Below are 23,610 nucleotides of genomic sequence, written 5' to 3' on the forward strand. Positions count from 1 at the left end.
ATGTAACAGGGAACACGTGGGGCAGAAGGAACGCTCTGCACTATATGTATCAGGGAACACGTGGGGCAGAAGGAACGCTCTGCACTATATGTATCAGGGAACACGTGGGGCAGAAGGAACGCTCTGCACTATATGTATCAGGGAACACTTGGGGCAGAAGGAACGCTCTGCACTATATGTATCAGGGAACACGTGGGGCAGAAGGAACGCTCTGCACTATATGTATCGGGGAACACGTGGGGCAGGAGGAACGCTCTGCACTATATGTATCGGGGAACACGTGGGGCAGAAGGAACGCTCTGCACTATATGTATCGGGGAACACGTGGGGCAGAAGGAACGCTCTGCACTATATGTAACAGGGAACACGTGGGGCAGAAGGAACGCTCTGCACTATATGTATCAGGGAACACGTGGGGCAGAAGGAATGATCTGCACTATATGTATCAGGGAACACGTGGGGAGAAGGAATGCTCTGCGCTATATGTATCAGGGAACACGTGGGGCAGAAGGAACGCTCTGCACTATATGTATCAGGGAACACGTGGGGCAGAAGGAACGCTCTGCACAATATGTATCAGGGAACACGTGGGGAGAAGGAATGCTCTGCGCTATATGTATCAGGGAACACGTGGGGCAGAAGGAACGCTCTGCACTATATGCATCAGGGAACACGTGGGGCAGAAGGAACGCTCTGCACTATATGTATCAGGGAACACGTGGGGAGAAGGAACGCTCTGCACTATATGTATCAGGGAACACGTGGGGCAGAAGGAACGCTCTGCACTATATGTATCAGGGAACACGTGGGGCAGAAGGAACGCTCTGCACTATATGTATCAGGGAAAGAAACAACCCAGTGAAATCAACAGCATGTTTTTGTTTCTCTGCATTGTTCCGCTTTTGTTTTGATACATACAGTATATCCCATTCAGTTTTAGGGTGTCTCTGCGACACATCTCGGCACGGGGGGGCTCAGTCTCTGCGACGCGGGGGGCTCAGTCTCCGCGACACATCTCGGCACGGGGGGCTCAGTCTCTGCGACACATCTCGGCACGGGGGGCTCAGTCTCTGCGACACATCTCGGCACGGGGGGCTCAGTCTCTGCGACACATCTCGGCACGGGGGGCTCAGTCTCTGCGACACATCTCGGCGCGGGGAGGCCTCAGCCTCTGCGACGCGGGGGGGCTTCTGCGACGCGGGGGGGGCTCTGCGACGCGGGGGGGCCTCTGCGACGCGGGGGGGCCTCTGCGACGCGGGGGGGCCTCTGCGACGCGGGGGGGCCTCTGCGACGCGGGGGGGCCTCAGCCTCTGCGACGCGGGGGGGCCTCAGCCTCTGCGATGCGGGGGGGCCTCAGCCTCTGCGACGCGGGGGGGCCTCAGCCTCTGCGACGCGGGGGGGGGGCCTCAGCCTCTACGACGCGGGGGGGACCTCAGCCTCTGCGACGCGGGGGGGCCTCAGCCTCTACGACGCGGGGGGGGGCTTCAGCCTCTGCGACGCGGGGGGGGGCCTCAGCCTCTGCGACGCGGGGGGGGGCCTCAGCCTCTGCGACGCGGGGGGGGGCCTCAGCCTCTGCGACGCGGGGGGGGGCCTCAGCCTCTGCGACGCGGGGGGGGGCCTCAGCCTCTACGACGCGGGGGGGGCCTCAGCCTCTACGACGCGGGGGGGGCCTCAGCCTCTACGACGCGGGGGGGGCCTCAGCCTCTACGACGCGGGGGGGGCCTCAGCCTCTACGACGCGGGGGGGGCCTCAGCCTCTACGACGCGGGGGGGGCCTCAGCCTCTACGACGCGGGGGGGGGCCTCAGCCTCTACGACGCGGGGGGGGGCCTCAGCCTCTACGACGCGGGGGGGGCCTCAGCCTCTACGACGCGGGGGGGGCCTCAGCCTCTACGACGCGGGGGGGGCCTCAGCCTCTACGACGCGGGGGGGGCCTCAGCCTCTACGACGCGGGGGGGGCCTCAGCCTCTACGACGCAAGGGGGGCCTCAGCCTCTACGACGCAAGGGGGGCCTCAGCCTCTACGACGCGGGGGGGGCCTCAGCCTCTACGACGCGGGGGGGGCCTCAGCCTCTACGACGCGGGGGGGGCCTCAGCCTCTACGACGCGGGGGGGGCCTCAGCCTCTACGACGCGGGGGGGGCCTCAGCCTCTACGACGCGGGGGGGGCCTCAGCCTCTACGACGCGGGGGGGGCCTCAGCCTCTACGACGCGGGGGGGGCCTCAGCCTCTACGACGCGGGGGGGGGCCTCAGCCTCTACGACGCGGGGGGGGCCTCAGCCTCTACGACGCGGGGGGGGCCTCAGCCTCTACGACGCGGGGGGGGCCTCAGCCTCTACGACGCGGGGGGGGCCTCAGCCTCTACGACGCGGGGGGGGCCTCAGCCTCTACGACGCGGGGGGGGGGCCTCAGCCTCTGCGACGCGGGGGGGGGGTTAGCCTCTGCGACGCGGGGGGGGGGCCTCAGCCTCTGCGACGCGGGGGGGGGCCTCAGCCTCTGCGACGCGGGGCCTCAGCCTCTGCGACGCGGGGGGGCCTCAGCCTCTGCGACGCGGGGGGGGGCCTCAGCCTCTGCGACGCGGGGGGGGCCTCAGCCTCTACGACGCGGGGGGGGGGGGCCTCAGCCTCGACGACGCGGGGGGGGGCCTCAGCCTCTACGACGCGGGGGGGGCCTCAGCCTCTACGACGCGGGGGGGCCTCAGCCTCTACGACGCGGGGGGGGCCTCAGCCTCTACGACGCGGGGGGGGCCTCAGCCTCTACGACGCGGGGGGGGCCTCAGCCTCTACGACGCGGGGGGGGCCTCAGCCTCTGCGACACGGGGGGGGGGCCTCAGCCTCTACGACGCGGGGGGGCCTCAGCCTCTGCGACGCGGGGGGGCCTCAGCCTCTGCGACACTCACAGCTCCAGCTGCTGAAGCAGACGCGTTTCTCTGTGCGGTTTGACTCCTGCACCCAGCGAAAAACCAAGAAACAGGAACAGCCAGGAGACGGAGGCCTGTGAAACCGCACCCCCAGCCGGCCCTGGGGGGGAGGGGGGTTTATACCCCGCAAATGCAGCATGCTGGCTTTCTACCTTCTGGGTGTGGGAGCGTACGTGGAAGTGTAACACAGGGAAGAATTTCTAGCTACAACGTCTCACCGTTTGCTGTGTCTGTTCAGAGGAGACTTAGGCCTAGCATTTAGTAGGCGGGCGCGCATGGCATCGCACGCGCCTGCTGCAGAGGCGATCCGTGGCCTGTGGGATAAGGAGGAGACGCGACGGGAGTCGTGCTGTGACGTCACGTGACCCGGCCGTCACGCGACAAAAAAAAAAAATAAATGGCCTGTCTCAGGAGGCACGGCCTTTTGTCCCTGTCGCGCTAAGTATGGACGCGGCCTTACACCCCCCGGGTGGGAAGCAGGGGGTCTCCGGAGATGAACCTTGTGAATGTGCCCCGGTAAAAAGGTCCCACTGACCAAAGAGAAGCAGCGCTGCGCGACACGGGACCTTTAAACCGCCATATTGTTCACCCCTGGGGGGCACAGTACCAGGGAACCTTCAGGTGTCACGGGAAGCAGGGGGTCCCCGGACCTGAAATTAACACAGGTCAGCTCCGGAGACCCCCTGTTTCCCAAGTAGTGGCAATAAACCCCCAAAGATAAACCTCTATGCAGAACCGCACCTGCAATACAAACTCTAACGGCGTTTGCTAATGACACATCATTGCTCAGACGCGCTGGGATTTCAGTGGAAAGTCTGCTGTTCTTCACTCCAAAAGTGATATGACATGCACCCCTTCGTACCCCACCAAGCCACAGGCCGGGCTCAAGTTTTCATATAGGATACTAAACACAGGGGTCATATAAAGATGTATTAATTCGACCCCAGCACCTTCCTGGCCATATTCTGCAGCGGAGAGCTGCTCGGCTGAAGTGGGGCGCACATCCGCCCCATCGGCGGGATACGTACCTGGGGCAGCCCGGTGAGGAGAGCGGACCTGCTTGGGGAGCAGCTGCTGACGGAGGTGAACGCGTTCTGGAAAATGAGGCTTCTCTGGGCCAGCGCTCTCAGGTGGGGGGTTGAGATGGCCGTGTTGTTGTAGACGTCGCTCTCAAAACCAGCGTCATCCCCTGCAAAGCGGGGACAAGCCAGGGGGGGGGGGGCTACTGAAAGCCAGGATCCTCCTCCAGGACTATGAAACCCCACCCGGACCCTCAACATAAAGTCAAGAGCCAACCCAACACAAGAGCAGCAGAGAGAGAGAGAGACAGAGGTCCGAGGTAAGTGCCAGCGAGCGCATCACACTCACTATACACAGATCTCAGGGACACGTACCGCTCACCTCCTTTTTATACACACACCTCCTAATACACAGACATCAGGGACACATACCACCCACCTCTCCTAATACAGACAAGGACACGTAGCCCGCAACCAGTCCTAATACACAGAAATCAGGGACAGGTATCTCTCACCCCCTCCTAATACACAGACATCAGGGACACATACCACCCACCTCTCCTAATACAGACAAGGACACGTACCCCGCAACCAGTCCTAATACACAGAAATCAGGGACAGGTATCTCTCACCCCCTCCTAATACACAGACATCAGGGACAGGTATCTCTCACCCCCTCCTAATACACAGACATCAGGGACAGGTACCTCTCACCCCCTCCTAATACACAGACATCAGGGACAGGTATCTCTCACCCCCTCCTAATACACAGACATCAGGGACAGGTATCTCTCACCCCCTCCTAATACACAGACATCAGGGACAGGTATCTCTCACCCCCTCCTAATACACAGACATCAGGGACAGGTATCTCTCACCCCCTCCTAATACACAGACATCAGGGACAGGTATCTCTAACCCCCTCCTAATACACAGGCATCAGGGACACGTACCTCTCACCCCCTCCTAATACACAGGCATCAGGGACACGTACCTCTCACCCCCTCCTAATACACAGGCATCAGGGACACGTACCTCTCACCCCCTCCTAATATACAGGCATCAGGACACGTACCTCTCACCCCCTCCTAATACACAGACATCAGGGGCACGTACCTCTCACCCCCTCCTAATACACAGGCATCAAGGACACGTACCTCTCACCCCCTCCTAATACACAGGCATCAGGGACACGTACCTCTCACCCTCTCCTAATACACAGGCATCAGGGACACGTACCTCTCACCCCCTCCTAATACACAGGCATCAGGGACACGTACCTCTCACCCCCTCCTAATACACAGGCATCAGGGACACGTACCTCTCACCCCCTCCTAATACACAGGCATCAGGGACACGTACCTCTCACCCCCTCCTAATACACAGGCATCAGGGACACGTACCTCTCATCCCCTCCTAATACACAGGCATCAGGGACACGTACCTCTCACCCCCTCCTAATACACAGGCACCAGGGACACGTACCTCTCACCCCTCCTAATACACAGACATCAGGGGCACATACCTCTCACCCCCTCCTAATACACAGGCATCAGGGGCACATACCTCTCACCCCCTCCTAATACACAGGCATCAGGGACACGTACCTCTCACCCCCTCCTAATACACAGGCATCAGGGACACGTACCTCTCACCCCCTCCTAATACACAGGGACATATAAAACTTCCATCAATACAACAATCATCTCACCGATTATGAGCAGCACGTTCCTCCCTCGGGTCCCGGAGATGAGCAGGGCACAGAGCACCCAGTGCAGCGCGGGGCCCCTGGCACCCATGGGTGCTGCTGCTGTTCAGACAGTTTGCCTCTCTAGCTCTGCTTCCTGCCTCCTCCCCTACACCCTCCCCCTGCCATGTGACACACGGGGTTGTACTCCGCCCCCTCCCGGGAGAGCAGTCACCACCAGCTGCAGAAGAGCCCGGGAATTCGGTGGGTGACCCTCCCGGGACCCCCTGAACCCCCTCTCTATATCCCTTCTCATTATACCTCTCTCCCACCCCCCTCTTCCTAACCGCTCCCCCCCCCCCCCTGCAATCTTTCCGTGCCCTTTTTATTTCTCTCTTTGCCCCTCTCCATACCACCCCACAGCACCCACCTTTCTCCTACCCCCCTCCTGTCACTTCTCCCCCCCCCCCCCTATATCCTGGCACCTCCCCCTCTCCCATGCCCCCTGCTGAGCGGACACTTGCCTCTGCACTTGCTACACTCACCAGATACCCCTGAGCCCTGTCCTGTGAGTGGGACACTCTCTTGCTTCCCTACAGGAATCTGCCAGGGTTAATATATGAATACTTTATTATTATTATTATTATTATTATTATTATTATTATTATGATGTCTTCTTTCTGCAGATCCAGCTGCTCACACTGTGACTCCCAGGACTGACCCAGTTACCCATATCCTCTTTGGCCCAGTCTCAGGTATGTTCAGGTACCGGTTCCTCCACTCTGCAGATCAATGCACACCGTGGGTGTTGTTAACAAGCCGGGACTCCCCTCTCCCACAGAGAGGATGGATAAGTCTCTCTTCATTTTCTTTCAACCTCATCTGCTATATATGGGTCAAGCTTTTCAATGTACCCCCCCCCCCTTTCTCTGCCAAAAGGGTCCCGCGACGCATTGCAGCGCAAAGGGTTAAAATACTAGTAATTAGGACGTTTAGTACAGCTACAATTCTTTGTTGGTCACTCCAGGGAAGGGGTCAGTGGCAATGGATCAAGTTTATCTATGTCAGGGACGGCCAACTCCAGTCCTCAAGGGCCACCAACAGGTCAGGTTTTCAGGATATCCCTGCTTCAGCACAGGTGGCTTAATAAGTCCCTGCTTCAGCAGAGGTGGCTCAATCAGTGGCTCAGATTGAGACACCTGTGCTGAAGCAAGGATAGCCTAAAAACCTGACCTGTTGGTGGCCCTTGAAGACTGGAGTTGCCCCCCCTGTCTATGGGACTTATCAGTTATAGTGTCTCTCGCTGCCATTGTTCTTCATTTTAATGTCCCAATAAATATGTATAAGATCTTGAAAAACACGTTTCTTAGCCGTGACGCAGGTAATTTTTCACTCGCAGTATATGGGGTTAAAGAAGTTGCTTAATACACAGGTCCATTCATCTAGACCCACTGCAGCTTCCAAAGATAACACACACACAGCCACACACACACACACACACACACACACACACACACACACAGCCACACAGCCCCCGTCCCCAAACACCTCTATCTGAAAGACTGTGCGTTTTACCGCACTGTCACATTACATACAAATAGCAGAATCTGCCCCAGGTCCAACCTTTTTGTTTCATGAAGCGTTGTAGGATACCGGCATAAACACATTCCTGGCCCAAGGAGCTTACTCTCTAACCACAGGTAAATGGTGTTTCTTAGTGACTGCAGAGGGGGCATCACCCCCCCCCCCCGAAATCCAATATATTAAAGAGCCCCCGTATCATTGGCCTTCGCCTTTACACAACGGCTATCATGCCTCTTTATACAATTAACCCCCTCAGTGCTGTGATTTTATTGGATTGCGGTTGTCGGGCAGTAATGTACTGAAATCTGCATCAATGTATCCTGCTGCTCTTGTGCAATCTCCTGCGGTTCTCTAAACCCGAAGGTTAATATCTGATTCCCTCAGCAAATCTGAGGTTCCTTTATACGCAGAGAGGACGCTGGTTCCAGCTGCGTTCAACCATGCTGAGTAGCTGTAAGATCCGTGTTCTGGATCAGGCGGTACCACCCAGGCACTTTTCTTTTTTTTTTTTTTGCAGTCAAGAGCTACAGTGATTACCGCTGCCTGGCCTATGAACATTTCAACCGTCCCTTCCAGCTGTTCCCAGATGTTCATCGCGAAGCCCCAAACTTTGGGTTACAGAGACGCTGCCGAGGTCCCAGATGTAAGCCCATTCCCTGACAGTTCTTGGGTGACATTAATCGTCTGATTTCTTTCCATTGCTGCCTGGGAATGACATTCCTCTGAAGGATCTGCAGGGAGCGAAATCTGACGCTGCGCCTTCCCAGGTGACAGGGACGTGTGTGTGTGTGTGTGTGTCACCTGGGAGGCCAGAGCCAAGCAGCGGCACACTGGGCTGCCTCGCTGGATTGAACATTGCAAGGCCTCCCTTATCAGCCCAGAGTGCCAGAAATGTGTAGCCATTCCACCCGAGGCCTTTAAAGTAGAATAGTAAGTTGTTATATTTATATTCACCTATTGTATAAATCTATACATTTATATACATACATACACACATGGAATAATTTTGCTGTCCCTGTCTTTAGGGTGGCACTGGTGTAGCTGCCCCTATCTTTAGGGTGGCACTGGTGTAGCTGCCCCCGCAGTCATGGAGTGGCCGGATGATCTGCACGGTAGAGGTAGCTTGGGCAGGAGGAGTGCTGCCCACACTCGGTGCTGCTCCCGTGAGACCCTACAGAAAAGGCTGCCGTTTCTCCGCTGGCTACCCCGTTATTCTCTGCTCTGGCTGCAGCTGGACGTGATTGCCGGGCTGACGGTGGGACTGACCGTAGTGCCCCAAGCTCTGGCCTATGCAGAGGTGGCCGGGCTACCTGTACAGGTGTGTTTAATGTAACACTGCAGTGCCTCTGTCCCTTTGTGTTAGCGTTCACTGTTCCAGGCTGGGTGTACCCTTGTCACAATGTGTCTGTTTAGCAGCCTGTGTTGCCTATGTCACTTAATTAATTTATTTTTATTTATAACATGTTTTACCAGGAAGTAACACAGTGAGCGTTACCTCTCGTTTTCAAGTATGTCCTGGGCATAGAGTTAAGATGACAAATACACGGTTACAAATACATAGTTACATAAGTGAACGGGGTATACATTATATACAAGACGTTGCATGCACAGTTACAGATAATATATATTATGGGCGTAGTATCAGTTACAGACCAGATTCAAATGTGAGACAGCTTTAGTTTTGAAAGAACTTAGACTGGTGGCGGCTGTGGGAGTCTCCGGTAGATTGTTTCAGTTTTGGGGGGGCACGGTAAGAGAAGGAGGAGCGGCCGGATGCTTTGTTGAGCCTTGGGACCATGAGCAGGCTTTTTGGAGTCTTTGGGTGTACGTGTCATTTTCGTTTACCTGGCTAGTATGTTAGCACTTGCTGTTCCTCTCACTTCTCTGGCAGGGTAGTAGTTAATGCCCTGGCAGTATAGTAGTTAATGCCCTGGCAGTATAGTAGTTAATGCCCTGACAGTATAGTAGTTAATGCCCTGGCACGGTATAGTAGTTAATGCCCTGGCAGTATAGTAGTTAATGCCCTGGCACTATAGTAGTTAATGCCCTGGCACTATAGTAGTTAATGCCCTGGCACTATAGTAGTTAATGCCCTGGCACTATAGTAGTTAATGCCCTGGCACTATAGTAGTTAATGCCCTGGCACTATAGTAGTTAATGCCCTGGCAGTATAGTAGTTAATGCCCTGGCAGTATAGTAGTTAATGCCCTGGCAGTATAGTAGTTAATGCCCTGACAGTATAGTAGTTAATGCCCTGGCACGGTATAGTAGTTAATGCCCTGGCACGGTATAGTAGTTAATGCCCTGGCAGTATAGTAGTTAATGCCCTGGCAGTATAGTAGTTAATGCCCTGGCACTATAGTAGTTAATGCCCTGGCACTATAGTAGTTAATGCCCTGGCACTATAGTAGTTAATGCCCTGGCAGTATAGTAGTTAATGCCCTGGCAGTATAGTAGTTAATGCCCTGGCAGTATAGTAGTTAATGCCGTGGCAGTATAGTAGTTAATGCCCTGGCAGTATAGTAGTTAATGCCCTGGCAGTATAGTAGTTAATGCCCTGGCAGTATAGTAGTTAATGCCCTGGCAGTATAGTAGTTAATGCCCTGGCACTATAGTAGTTAATGCCCTGGCACTATAGTAGTTAATGCCCTGGCACTATAGTAGTTAATGCCCTGGCAGTATAGTAGTTAATGCCCTGGCACTATAGTAGTTAATGCCCTGGCACTATAGTAGTTAATGCCCTGGCAGTATAGTAGTTAATGCCCTGGCAGTATAGTAGTTAATGCCCTGGCACTATAGTAGTTAATGCCCTGGCACTATAGTAGTTAATGCCCTGGCACTATAGTAGTTAATGCACTGGCACTATAGTAGTTAATGCCCTGGCACTATAGTAGTTAATGCCCTGGCACTATAGTAGTTAATGCCCTGGCAGTATAGTAGTTAATGCCCTGGCACTATAGTAGTTAATGCCCTGGCACTATAGTAGTTAATGCCCTGGCAGTATAGTAGTTAATGCCCTGGCAGTATAGTAGTTAATGCCCTGGCAGTATAGTAGTTAATGCCCTGGCAGTATAGTAGTTAATGCCCTGGCACTATAGTAGTTAATGCCCTGGCACTATAGTAGTTAATGCCCTGGCACTATAGTAGTTAATGCCCTGGCACTATAGTAGTTAATGCCCTGGCACTATAGTAGTTAATGCCCTGGCACTATAGTAGTTAATGCCCTGGCACGGTATAGTAGTTAATGCCCTGGCACGGTATAGTAGTTAATGCCCTGGCAGTATAGTAGTTAATGCCCTGGCAGTATAGTAGTTAATGCCCTGGCAGTATAGTAGTTAATGCCCTGGCACTATAGTAGTTAATGCCCTGGCACAGTATAGTAGTTAATGCCCTGGCACAGTATAGTAGTTAATGCCCTGGCACAGTATAGTAGTTAATGCCCTGACAGTATAGTAGTTAATGCCCTGGCAGTATAGTAGTTAATGCCCTGGCACTATAGTAGTTAATGCCCTGGCACAGTATAGTAGTTAATGCCCTGGCAGTATAGTAGTTAATGCACTGGCAGTATAGTAGTTAATGCCCTGGCAGTATAGTAGTTAATGCCATCTCCTTTCCTTCCTCCTGCAGTTCGGTCTTTATTCCTCCTTCATGGGCTGCTTCATTTACTGCCTTCTGGGGACATCCAAAGACGTGACACTGGGTCCCACGGCCATCATGTCCCTCCTTGTGTCTGTCTATACATCTGGGGACCCTTCCTTGGCTATTCTGCTGGCATTTATCTCGGGCTGCATCCAGCTGGCCATGGGAATCTTACACCTAGGTGAGGCCTTGGTATGTTCCCTACACCGGCCAATACCACAGGGCTCGGCCGCCAGAAACCTTTACAAACCCCCGGGGATCCCCTTGACATCGTTCCTTCCTCCTCAGGGTTTCTTCTGGATTTCATCTCGTATCCAGTCATCAAAGCTTTCACATCAGCAGCGTCGGTCACTATTGGATTCAGCCAGGTCAAGGTAAGGAAGGGGTCTCTCTGACACGGATACGTTGCTCATCCTTCCTGCATGTGTGTACCTTTTTTCTTCTTCTTGCGCAGCACGGGTGTGACGCCTTTGTGCTTCGCTCTGTGTACATATGAGATGTATTTTTGTTGGGTCTTTTATATTGTTGTTATAATAGCGTCTCTTCCCATTGCCAGAACCTGCTGGGTTTGCAAGATATCCCGCGTCAGTTCATCTTACAAGTTTACCAAACATTCCGCAAGCTGCCGGACACAAGGTCAGGAGAGGCGTCAACCCCAGGAGAGGGGCGGGGGTGACAGGAATAATTGGGTGGGATTTTCATAATGGCAGGGGGGGGATGGGGATGAGTGCTCAGGGGTGAGCAATGTATTCCAGATTTTGGGGCAAGGAGGAGTAGGTGTGTGGGTTGGATAGTGTAAGTTGCAGAAGATGGGAGTACAGTTGTGTGTGTTCCTTCCTCTTTTTCTGCAAAGTATCTCTTCTCTTCCAGACCTGGGGACGCCATCTTGGGCCTGCTGACCATCGCTCTGCTCCTGGTTTTGAAATTGATGAAGGACCATTCTCCCGGAATATACCGGGGGATGTCGGGCTGGTACCGGTTCTTCCACCTCATTGTCTGGGTCATGACAACAGGTAAGGAGAGGGTTATAGGCAAGGAAACAGTGCTATGGTTGAATGCTCCTATGTGATGATGGTGCATTAGAAGTCTTGTCGAGACAAGACAGAAAGTAGCTGCTATAAACTAGCACTCGCCGGTGAAGGTAGGTGTGAATGTTCTGATGACCAGCGGGATATCACAATAAGGTGATTAAAACAAAGTATTAACTAGATCGAGGTCATGGGCTCCTGGCTAGATAGCTGCATGAACCACTGTGTGAGCCACGTGTGGACAGTGGTAGAAATGAGGTGACTAAAATAGGGGTGTGGACGTTAGATCACTTGCATAAAAACGATCTCACTAAATGTAGCGGTTAGTCCGTCTAAGATATATTGGGGCCCCAATAGTGACCTAATAGAATAAAAATAAAAGGCTGGACGGCGATGTGGCTAGAGATGGGTTGAGATACCCAATGCACGAGGGCAGTCTATACACCAAAGATAATAGCGATGCATAAATGCTCCCCTGTTAGTAATTACAGTGTAGACTACCCCTACCAAAAATACTTATTGGGCTTCTTTGTTGGTAGCAATATATTTGTTCCCAGAGTAATGGGAGCATATTGGGGTATATTCAAGATTGTCCTCTTGGCAATAGTAAGTCCTAGATGTATTCATGAGCTTTGCTAGTTAGTACAATATTAGTAACCCCATCTACTAGTTTGGAAAAGTAAAATAGGTATATACATAAACACAGGTCTAATAAATATTGACCGTAGTAGTGTCTATACAAGGCACCTGCTATTCAGGCAGGCGGTTATTAGTTTAGAGGCATTTAAACTTGGTGTTATGCACCCTCCCTTAGTGGAAATAGGGCTGTAAATGCCAATAACCAAACAGGTAATTCCTAACTTTGTGGACAGAAGCCCCTGCTGCAGCATGAAATTCTATATGTTATCAGCAGTGCTCCGCTAGGTAAGAAGATATCAGGACAAAAACAAGAAAGAGAGACTTAGTGTGGGCACTCTGCTGATTAATGTAAAGATGGATTCATTAAAATAATCTTTAATGTCAACCAAGAAACTAAAATAATGGGTGTTAAAAAAAAAAAACAACTGTGACGCAGCTCAGATCCTGATTCGAGTGCTACAGATGGACTCTGGATCCACTGCTGGTACTATGGCGACCTAAATGTATCGGTCACTCATATAATAGGACAATTAAATGAATGAGATCAGTTAGTACTGATCAAGTGTTACCAGGGTGAGTAAACACAACTAACTGATCTCATTCATTTAATTGTCCGATTATATGAGTGACCGATACATTTAGGTCACCATACTACCAGCAGTGGATCCAGAGTCCATCTGTAGCACTCGAATCAGGATCTGAGCTGCGTCACAGTTGTTTTTTTGAAACACCCATTATTTTAGTTTCTTGGTTGACATTAACGATTATTTTAATGAATCCATCTTTACATTAATCAGCAGAGTGCCCACACTAAGTCTCTCTTTCTTGTTTCTGTCCCGAATTCCTAACCTTCTTAGCAAAAAAGAACGGGCGCAATAGGCTGAGGCTTACTACTAAAGTGCCAGAAGGAGGTATCTTAAAGCTGGTTGTCGGATAAATGCTGGCGTATATAGGTGATATAGATTATTGATAGCCGGACCGCACCAAAGCATGTAACACTTCAGCATTTGATCATGATGTATAATGAGCCAGCTGTACCCACTATGTAAAGATAGTTTTGGTGAATAGCCCCATTTAAATGTAGCAGTCAACAGCATAACATTTTGGGATTGCTATCTTAGTTGGTAATGAAACGTGGCTTCTTCTTATCTGGTCAGCGAGGTGCATTAGTAAACACCACAAGAGGTTAATTGCTGATACTGATAAGTAATGAGATACTATGTTCTCACAGGACAAATAATTGCTAGCGGATCAGCAAGGTGTGTTCATGGACACCTAGTAGCTTACAAATGTTGATCCAAAACTATCTGTAAGAATATTGTCTCTGTAAAATACAGACAATTCTTATCGTTAAAAAATCGAATGAAGTGCCTGCTCCAGAGCTTGGGGAAGGAGAGAAGGGGCCTGCCTTAGGTAACAGCCGGCAGTCACCGATCACTCAAACAGCCCCATATTCAGCACGCTTCTAGCCACAGCGCTTAAATAATTGTATCTAATAGTTAGTAGCGGAGATAGTGTAACAAATCCCACTACACTGGGATAAATGGAAACGTAGTTGCTAGAACTTGCTTTGTAGTTGGCGCGCTATGTAGCAGCCGCGCTCCCCTGCCGATACCAGGAAGTAACGTATAATGGTTACACCCACCGACGTACGTTTCGCGTACTGACGCTTTGTCAACATGGCTCCTTCCGCCGATCTGACGCCTGCGTGCTTATGTAGCATCGGTTGCTATGGTGATGGATTCGTGCGGTGAAGGTGCAGTCCCTTCATATACCAGAATTGTGTAAATAATCAAATCCTATAGTTTGTCTCAATTAGGAGGTCTTTTTTTTGTAGTAGCTGTTGGAGTTCATTATCTTCCATCAACACATGCCAATGTTGTTGGAATATATTGTAGATCTGGTGCCATTGTTGGTTGTGCGTGCCAACCATTCTAATTAGTTTGGTCTGTGCCTGCGGTAGTTTATTGCACAATAGGGAAGCTCTATTGGTATATTTGGCTCTCTGATATGCCTTCTTCAAAGTGTTTTTGCTATAGGCGCTACATAAAAAGCGTACAGTCCTCTGTTTTGCCTGCAGCTCAAATTCTTCGTCAGTGGAGCAGTTGCGTCTGACCCTAAGAAATTGTCCAATTGGTATGCCTTTGACTACATTTCTAGGGTGGTGACTATGGGCATGCAGTAAGCTATTCGTGGCGGTTGTCTCCAGATGACCATCAGTGCCACGGCTTCTCTTTGGATCAAGAAACACAATAGTATCGCCACCTATTTAGTAATCCTGATGTCACGACTTGGCAGACCGAAGCACGTGACGTCGTCTCACCAGACGGAGCGATTATTTCCCCAACCGTTACAGATATTATGGGCTATTTTCAGACCTAAGAAAAACTACACAAGCAGCCCAAGTTGTGGTGGGAAATGACAAGCTTGGAGAACTACATCAAACATGGCTTTGTACCCAGAGGCCTCAGGGCCAATGTATCTGTCCAAGCATCTGATGATGACTTTACTAAAGCGTGGGAAAAAAAATACTTACTCAATGCTCGGTGGAACTGACGCAATTGATCATGAAAATATTAAACTTAAAACAACCTAGTGAGGAGCTGGAAAAAAAGCCTCTCCGAAGTAGCAACTTGGAAAGTTAGTCCAGAATTTGGCGAATATGAACTCGAACTTAAGAATAGCATTGACAAATTTACATATGATCTTAAGGAACGAAAGCAACGCACATTTCAGAGAGACTCCAAAGATTTTAAAGATGGGGAAATGTTCAGGCACAACATCCCGAAAAGAGTATTTAGACCCATCTATAGTGAAACATCAACTGATTGGGATACTTCTAGTGACGAGGGGGATAATGAGATTTAGATATGATCCACCAAGAACAACTAGGTGGAGACGTGTATTTTTTTTAGACCATGGAGTGGACAATCGTGATAATGTGTCCATTTATAAGATACATTGTGACTGATCTATACTACCATCCAATTACTAGCAGTCTATTGTGTAAGTTAATGCTGTTTTGTGTATTTCAATTCCCTATACATTTTGTCTCTGATGAAGAGTCATGTGCAGCATAGAGCAATCCATACAAAGGCCTCTCTAGCTAAGCAGGCACGCTTTGTATCCTTCATTCATAGGCTTCTCAGTATATGTTGGACACTAGCTATCCGACACTCGTATTATCGTTACCTGCGACTATATATACATCAATATGCATTCCTTTATCACAGATTTATGCCTACTGTAGGGTATGTGTCTCTGCTCACTGATCAATTTACTAGGTAAAACACCTGGGTAGGAACACTGCACCTCCCTTGTATATAATTATATATACATGCCCCCGTCTCGTCGCTGGGGATTTTAACACCCGCTGGACATTCTTGGCACGTCTTTCATCAGGTTTTATTATTCATTAAAAATGTATTATTTTTATTGTGTGTGTATAGTGTTTTTTCCTGGGGCCTTGTTATGTCACCTCCATCATTATTATATAAATGAGAGGTTCTGGACTTTCAGTTCATTCACTATTGCTCCACATATGTGTTTATCTATACATTACAGTGAGTGCAAATATTAGGGGCTACAGTGACCCCTTGCGGTCACTCTTTATAGTGTTTATTATACCAGTATGTCTTTACACCACTCCCAAGGCCCAGGGTATTCATCAGATGTCCCATGCACTGCTGACTAGCCGAATCAATTTCTCCTAATTGAGACAAAATATGGGATTTGATTATTTACACAATTCTGGTATATGAAGGGACAGCACCTTCACCGTGTGAATCAGTCCACCACAGCAACCAACGGCTACATAAGCACAAAAGCGTCAGATAGGCGGAGCCACCTTGACAAGCGTCCGAGTACGCGAAACGTACGTCGGTGGGCGTAACCATTACACGTTACTTCCTGGTATCGGCAGGGGAGCGCGGCTGCTCCATAGCGCGCCAACTACAAAGCAAGTTCTAGCAACTACATTTCCATTTATCCCAGTGTAGTGGGATTTGTTACACTATCTCCGCTACTAACGCTTTTTATGTAGCGCCTATAGCAAAAACACTTTGAAGAAGGCATATCAGAGAGCCAAATATACCAATAGAGCTTCCCTATTGTGCAATAAACTACCGCAGGCACAGACCAAACTAATTAGAATGGTTGGCACGCACAACCAACAATGGCACCAGATCTATAATATATTCCAACAACATTGGCATGTGTTGATGGAAGATAATGAACTCCAACAGCTACTACAAAAAAAGACCTCCTAATTGAGACAAACTATAGGATTTGATTATTTACACAATTCTGGTATATGAAGGGACTGCACCTTCACCGCAGGAATCCATCACCATAGCAACCGATGCTACATAAGCACGCAGGCGTCAGATCGGCGGAGGGAGCCATGTTGACAAAGTGTCAGTACGCGAAACGTACGTCGGTGGGTGTAACCATTACACGTTACTTCCTGGTATCGGCAGGGGAGCGCGGCTGCTACATAGCGCGCCAACTACAAAGCAAGTTCTAGCAACTACGTTTCCATTTATCCCAGTGTAGTGGGATTTGTTACACTATCTCCGCTACTAACTATTAGATACAATTATTTAAGCGCTGTGGCTAGAAGCGTGCTGAATATGGGGCTGTTTGAGTGATCGGTGACTGCCGGCTGTTACCTAAGGCAGGCCCCTTCTCTCCTTCCCCAAGCTCTGGAGCAGGCACTTCATTCGATTTTTTAACGATAAGAATTGTCTGTATTTTACAGAGACAATATTCTTACAGATAGTTTTGGATCAACATTTGTAAGCTACTAGGTGTCCATGAACACACCTTGCTGATCCACTAGCAATTATTTGTCCTGTGAGAACATAGTATCTCATTGCTTATCAGTATCAGCAATTAACCTCTTGTGGTGTTTACTAATACACCTCGCTGACCAGATAAGAAGAAGCCACGTTTCATTACCAACTAAGATAGCAATCCCAAAATGTTATGCTGTTGACTGCTACATTTAAATGGGGCTATTCACCAAAACTATCTTTACATAGTGGGTACAGCTGGCTCATTATACATCATGATCAAATGCTGAAGTGTTACATGCTTTGGTGCGGTCCGGCTATCAATAATCTATATCACCTATATAAGCCAGCCTTTATCTGACAGAGAGGCCCCCTTAGTGAAGAATATGCAGCAGTAGCAGTCACATCGGCATTCAGATAAGTATATAACGCACGGAACCATACGCAGGTAGCCCAGACTTCCCGGCGTGCGTCTTCAGATGCTGAAGTGAAACAACGAAGAAAAGAAATGGGGAGCACTGCGAAAAATAGGGAACTGGAGGCCAAATCGAAAAAATACCAAAAAGTTTATCGAGGCACATAGCCAAAGTAAAGAGAGAAACCTCCCACGCGTTTCACGCCAGGGGCGCTTTATCAAAGAGTAGTTTCATGAGTCTGGGAAGAGTCTCTTTATAGGTCCTCCCACCGAAAATACTGCCTACCTGTACCCCAGGTAAATGAAAACCCCCCCGGGAACAAACAATCTGTGAAAATTACGACCACAGAAAGAAAGCAGCAAGACCAACATACAGAATGCAATAACAAAATACCATAAATAGACTCATTAGGAACATTAAAATGTAAAAACAACGAATAACATAGAAATGGATGTAATAGGTGTAACAGATTATAGTTAATAATTCATTATATTTATAACTAACGTGATATAATAATCATATAATACCAATAATGAATATAAATCCACCAATTATCAAAGGCAAAAAAAAAAGATCTTAATCTTGGAGGGGACAGGAACAACAATTCAATGACAAACAGTAGATATACAGTATTACGCTATGAGAAAAAGTTGCAACACTAAAGGATACAAAACAACTCAGCAAGTGTAACTACTGTAGAAAGAAACACATAAGTAGTACAAACTGAAACACATGAAAAACACACAGTATTATTAAATAATAACCTGAGGCTGGATCAAGGGAAATATTCATTGGAATAATTAAAACTAGTATCAGAGAAAATGCTTAAGGTCCCATTCTGCATTAATCCCAGAGGGGGACAGAGTATTAAGTGAATGGATCCAAAACATCTCACGTTGATTAAAGATGCTTTATTCTATCACCCCCTCGTATAGGGACTGGTCTGGATTCAATTTGCTGAAACCCCAAAACTGGACACATTTCCAAATGGGCAGCTGGCAACATGCTTGGAAACTGGGACAATTGAACAAGACCCCAAAAATTGCATTTAGGAAAGCCGAGTCCCTGTCAAATTATTTTTCGCCTAGTTTATTTACCTCGAGGACAATGCTCATGAATCAAATACGTGGTTTTTGTTTTCGAGTGTGGTAAATGTTGTATTTGCCGCTATGCCAATTCTATCAAATCTATTGACATTGAACATACTAAGGAAACGCACAGAATGCCAGTGTTCAGTCATTGTGTTTCACATTTTGTGATGTATTACCTAGCCTGCGGCTGCGGACAGGGATATGCTAGTCGGACAATTAGACCGCTGAAGGTCAGAATTAGGGAGCACATTCGTTCCATTAAACTGATGGACCTTGGGCTCTCGGTTGCTAACTGCCCATTTGGAAACTTGTCCAGTTTTCAGTTTTCAGCAATTGAATTCTTACCAGACCCCCATTGTATTCATCGATGGTGCATTACGGTGAGGAGGAAAGTGCCACGGCAATGATTAACCCTGTGTGTGTGTGTGTGTCTCCCCAGCTCGTAACGCTTTTGTGGTGGTGGCTGCCGGGCTGGTGGCTTATTCCTTCCAGGTTATGGGATCACAGCCATTCATCCTCACGGGGAAGACGGCAGAGGGACTCCCCCATTTCCAGTTGCCCCCCTTTTCTGAGACAACAGTAAATGGCACGGTCACCTTCAGTGAGATGATGCAGGTGGGTGAGATATCCACGGTGTAACAGTGTCCAACAGAACTGTCCCTCTGAATCCAGGATGACACAGAAATACACAGAAGGGACATGTAGCCCGTTAATTTGATCCCTCTCCCAGTATCCAATTCCTTTTAAGTTGATATCTGATTGCCAGAAGTTTCCTCTGTGGATCAGCTCATTCTCTGTGCAGCGCTGAGACTGTGATTTCTGCTGTGTGAGTGCTGGGCGCAGAAGGTGCAGAGAGAGCGATGGGGAGTTACAGAGGTGGGACTATGTCGTGTCTCTCTCTAACAGGACATTGGATCCGGACTCCTCATCATTCCTCTCATGGGATTAGTGGAGAGCATTGCCATTGCCCGAGCTTTTGGTAAGGACTTCAGAGACTCTCTACTCTTTCTGTATTAATCCTTAGGTGCAGATATCTGTCTCTCAGGTTTCTGAGGCCAAAGGCGGCTAACATACATTACAAACCCAGGACAAACGAGACGCAGTGCTCAATGTAGCTTCCCTATTGAAATACATTTGCAGTTAAGTGTAATGTATTTTCATATACTGTCACATTGTTTCATGTAATCGGATGTATAGTCTTAGCAAGCTCAAATCACAAACCCACTACATTGTGTATCTATTTGTGTCATTTGAGTGCTACTGGATTTGTGACCTAATTCAGGGGTGCGCAAACTGGGGGGCGCAGGATTTTGTTGGGGGGGGGGCGTGGCGGTTGCAGCGGCCCGCGCTCTTCCCCGAGGCACTTAAGTTAAATGCCGGGGGTCCGCGCTAGGCCTTTGTAACCTCAAGTTACCGGGGTTCTGTAGTCTTCTGGACGCGGCGTCAAATGACGCTCCTGGTCACGTGACGGGGGAGAAAGGGGGGCGCGAGCGCTGAGGCTGTCATATGGGGGGGGGGGCGCAGCTCCAAAACTTTGCGCACCCCTGACCTAATGTATACAGCAAGAGACAAAAAGGCCCCAACGCTACATCTAACACGACAAATCATATAGTACATTACTATGTATTTTATCTGCATTCTTTCTTCATAAATATGGGTCATTTAGTTCAATACGTTGGCCAAAATATTTAAAGCCGCAGCCACGTCCCGGTAACACCATTTCACACATGCGCTTTGTGCACAGTTGATTTGTATATAAGAGCGCACTGTAGCTAACAGCATATTGTGTTATCATTGTGTTTGTGCAGCGTCTCAGAATAACTACAGAATCGACCCGAACCAGGAGCTGCTGGCCATTGGTAACCACCGTTGATGTTTGTTACTGTGTGTTTGCACGTGTGTATGAGGTGCGCGCTTTCTCCATAAACACGCTATTTGGGTGTGCTACCATGTCACTATCTCTTTATTCATGTGTATGTGTTAGTCTGTGCTTACCTGTGCGCGCAATGGTCTAGCCGCGGCCGTTGCGCCATGACCAAGTGACCGCCGGTGTTTAGCCGCAAGTCACTTTGCCACAGGGACACTCGCCGCAAAGGTAAGTCCCTAACCTTAACCCTTAAGAAAAAAAACCCTAATACTGCCTGCTACCCTAGAAACCTTAACCCGTTACCCTAAACCCCTTGTCATGTGCGGCACACCTGTGAGTACATGACCTGCATATGGTACAAGGGTTAAATACTTAGCTGACCTACTTTTCACCTTCCGCAAAGGTCCCTCAAATGAGCAACATCTCCCCTCGCTTCATTCCGATATACCACCTGTCACGGACAGCACGCACGTGAACACGTGACTTAGATATGCAACCAGGGTTAATGCACACGGCTACTCTAGCCAACTCGCCTTTCTCCTGCGCAAGGTACATCCAATGAATTAATATTATACCCGTACTCGATTTCAATCATATCTATCCGCTGCCACCACCCAAGAATTATGCAAATAAAATCTATATCCATCTGCCAGGGTCTACGGTCCCTGTTTATTAAAGAAAAACGATGCACTCAACACACATCTGTTGTAGCAAAATGCATCCAAAAATGTAGTTTACTTACTACAAAGCGTGCAACCAGTTCATTCAGAGCCCAAAGCATTACTTTATTTTTTTAAACTTATATTTTTATTATTTTTTTCACACACAAATGGGAGTGATCCAAAAAATAAAATGGGGGTAACAACCATTTTGTATCGAATTTCTTACAAACAACAACAGTCACATTACATATCATACAACATTTGGTAAACACCATATTTAACGTTCAGCTCTCCCATATCCTCTCTCCCTCCGGGAGCGCGCCCCTATCCAGCATCCCAGGGATCCCATATCCCCTCTCCCTCCGGGAGCGCGCCCCTATCCAGCATCCCAGGGCTCCCATAGTCTCTCTCCCTCCGGGAGCGCGCCCCTATCCAGCATCCCAGGGCTCCCATAGTCTCTCTCCCTCCGGGAGCGCGCCCCTATCCAGCATCCCAGCACTCCCATATCCTCTCTCCCTCCGGGAGCGCCCCCTATCCAGCATCCCAGGGCCCCCATATCCTCTCTCCCTCCGGGAGCGCGCCCCTATCCAGAATCCCAGGGCTCCCATATCCTCTCTCCCTCCGGGAGCGCGCCCCTATCCAGCATCCCAGGGCTCCCATATCCTCTCTCCCTCCGGGAGCGTGCCCCTATCCAGAATCCCAGGGCTCCCATATCCTCTCTCCCTCCGGGAGCGCACCCCTATCCAGCATCCCAGGGCTCCCAAATCCTCTCTCCCTCCGGGAGCGCGCCCCTATCCAGAATCCCAGGGCTCCCATATCCTCTCTCCCTCCGGGAGCGCGCCCCTATCCAGCATCCCAGGGCTCCCATATCCTCTCTCCCTCCGGGAGCGCACCCCTATCTAGCATCCCAGGGCTCCCATACCCTCTCTCCCTCCGGGAGCGCACCCCTATCCAGCATCCCAGGGCTCCCATATCCTCTCTCCCTCCGGGAGCGCGCCCCTATCCAGCATCCCAGGGCTCCCATACCCTCTCTCCCTCCGGGAGCGCACCCCTATCCAGCATCCCCGGGCTCCCAGACACTATCATGCCTCCTAGTGGTGAGGTTCAGAAATTAGGTACGTTTCTCCATTTATTGAACGTCATTAACCCTTCTAATAACCTCTCTCCTGGAGGGCGGGAGCGTCTCTTTCCACGCCGCTGTTACAGCGCATCTAGCCGCCGTTAGAATATGAAGGATCAATCTTTGTGTATAATGATTCACATCTTCCATAGGTTTAGCCAGAACAATCAGAATTGGGTCTAGCGGGATTTTGATGTCAGTCACATCTTTTATTAGTTTCAAAACTGTCCTGCAGTACGTCTGCATTACTGGGCAATACCACCAGGTATGTGCCAAGTCTCCTATCTGTCCACAACCCCTCCAACATCTGTCCGAGGTCCCCGGGAACATCTGCTTTCATCTACTGGGGGTGTACAACCAACGTAACAACATTTTATATATATTCTCCTTTGTTACCGTACATATAGAGGTTTTACCCGCATTCTCCCAGATATCTTCCCAGTCCTCCCTTGTTATTTCAGTCTGGAGATCCAGAGCCCGCTGGTCCATATATTTATGGTTTGGGGTATCTTTTTTTTAAGAGTCTTCCCCTGGTACAGAGATGATATCAAACCTCTTTGGTATTTTTTGTTTTACATAAATCTTCAAATCGTGTGTATCCAGGAAATTCCTCATCAGGGAATCCCCGGCACACACAGTGTCGGACCTGCATATACCTAAACAGCTCCGTTTGGGGAACACCGTACTTTCTCGGCAATTCCTCAAAGGAAATTAGCTTATCCTTTTCTAATAAATCTCCTACCTCCAGTATTCCTCGGTCTCCAGACTTCAAAACCCTGACCCTGAAAACCTGGGGTAAACCCCGGATTACCGAACAGGGGCGCGAGCCTAGAAGGGGGCGACACAACCTTATATTTATTTTTTGTCATCTGCCAAATTTTCAAAGTAAATCCAATTACCGTCGGCTCCGACCATCTCCCGGGCCTCGTCCCAGAACTAGACCATAATAAAGAAGACAGTCCAACCGGGCTTTTTAGCGAGCTCTCTAGATCTACCCATCATACACTCCTCTCAGGAAGTGCCAGTAAACCATTTGTTTCATGTGGGAGGCTATATAATATTTTAGAATATTTGGAACGGCCATACCACCTCCTTCCTTGGCATCCAACATAATTGACCTGGTTATCCTCGGTTGTTTGTGTCTCCAGA

At 49.6% G+C, this 23,610-nt stretch overlaps 2 protein-coding genes across 6 annotated transcripts in view; one reads left to right on the forward strand and one right to left on the reverse strand.

Moving 5' to 3' along the window:
• The window catches only part of SGSH (N-sulfoglucosamine sulfohydrolase), a 30,153-nt gene extending 24,348 nt beyond the window's left edge, over nt 1–5,805 (reverse strand). Inside the window, exons 1-2 of one of the 3 annotated variants that reach the window (XM_075580038.1) lie at nt 5,647–5,805; nt 3,945–4,105 (exon numbers count right to left, since the gene is read on the reverse strand). In XM_075580038.1, the coding sequence (XP_075436153.1) occupies nt 3,945–4,105; nt 5,647–5,734 (249 nt within the window). In that variant the 5' untranslated portion in view covers nt 5,735–5,805. Of the gene's footprint in view, nt 1–3,134; nt 3,231–3,944; nt 4,106–5,646 lie in introns of those variants that run through there. The other 2 variants (XM_075580039.1, XM_075580040.1) reach the window with 2 other exon arrangements.
• Nucleotides 4,191–23,610, forward strand: part of SLC26A11 (solute carrier family 26 member 11) — a 30,510-nt gene continuing 11,090 nt past the window's right edge. For 2 of the 3 annotated variants that reach the window (XR_012789865.1, XM_075580036.1), the window contains exons 1-11: nt 5,812–5,886; nt 6,309–6,377; nt 7,724–8,136; nt 8,232–8,524; nt 10,834–11,026; nt 11,134–11,219; nt 11,402–11,481; nt 11,716–11,858; nt 19,252–19,427; nt 19,719–19,791; nt 20,621–20,671. Coding sequence is in view for 2 of the 3 variants with exons in the window: in XM_075580036.1 (XP_075436151.1) it covers nt 8,294–8,524; nt 10,834–11,026; nt 11,134–11,219; nt 11,402–11,481; nt 11,716–11,858; nt 19,252–19,427; nt 19,719–19,791; nt 20,621–20,671 (1,033 nt within the window). In the remaining variant the exon portion in view is untranslated. Of the gene's footprint in view, nt 4,256–5,811; nt 5,887–6,308; nt 6,378–7,723; nt 8,137–8,231; nt 8,525–10,833; nt 11,027–11,133; nt 11,220–11,401; nt 11,482–11,715; nt 11,859–19,251; nt 19,428–19,718; nt 19,792–20,620; nt 20,672–23,610 lie in introns of those variants that run through there. The other variant, XM_075580037.1, reaches the window with a different exon arrangement.

Source organism: Ascaphus truei, chromosome 22 (assembly GCF_040206685.1).
Source record: "Ascaphus truei isolate aAscTru1 chromosome 22, aAscTru1.hap1, whole genome shotgun sequence".
Classification (NCBI taxonomy): domain Eukaryota; kingdom Metazoa; phylum Chordata; class Amphibia; order Anura; family Ascaphidae; genus Ascaphus; species Ascaphus truei.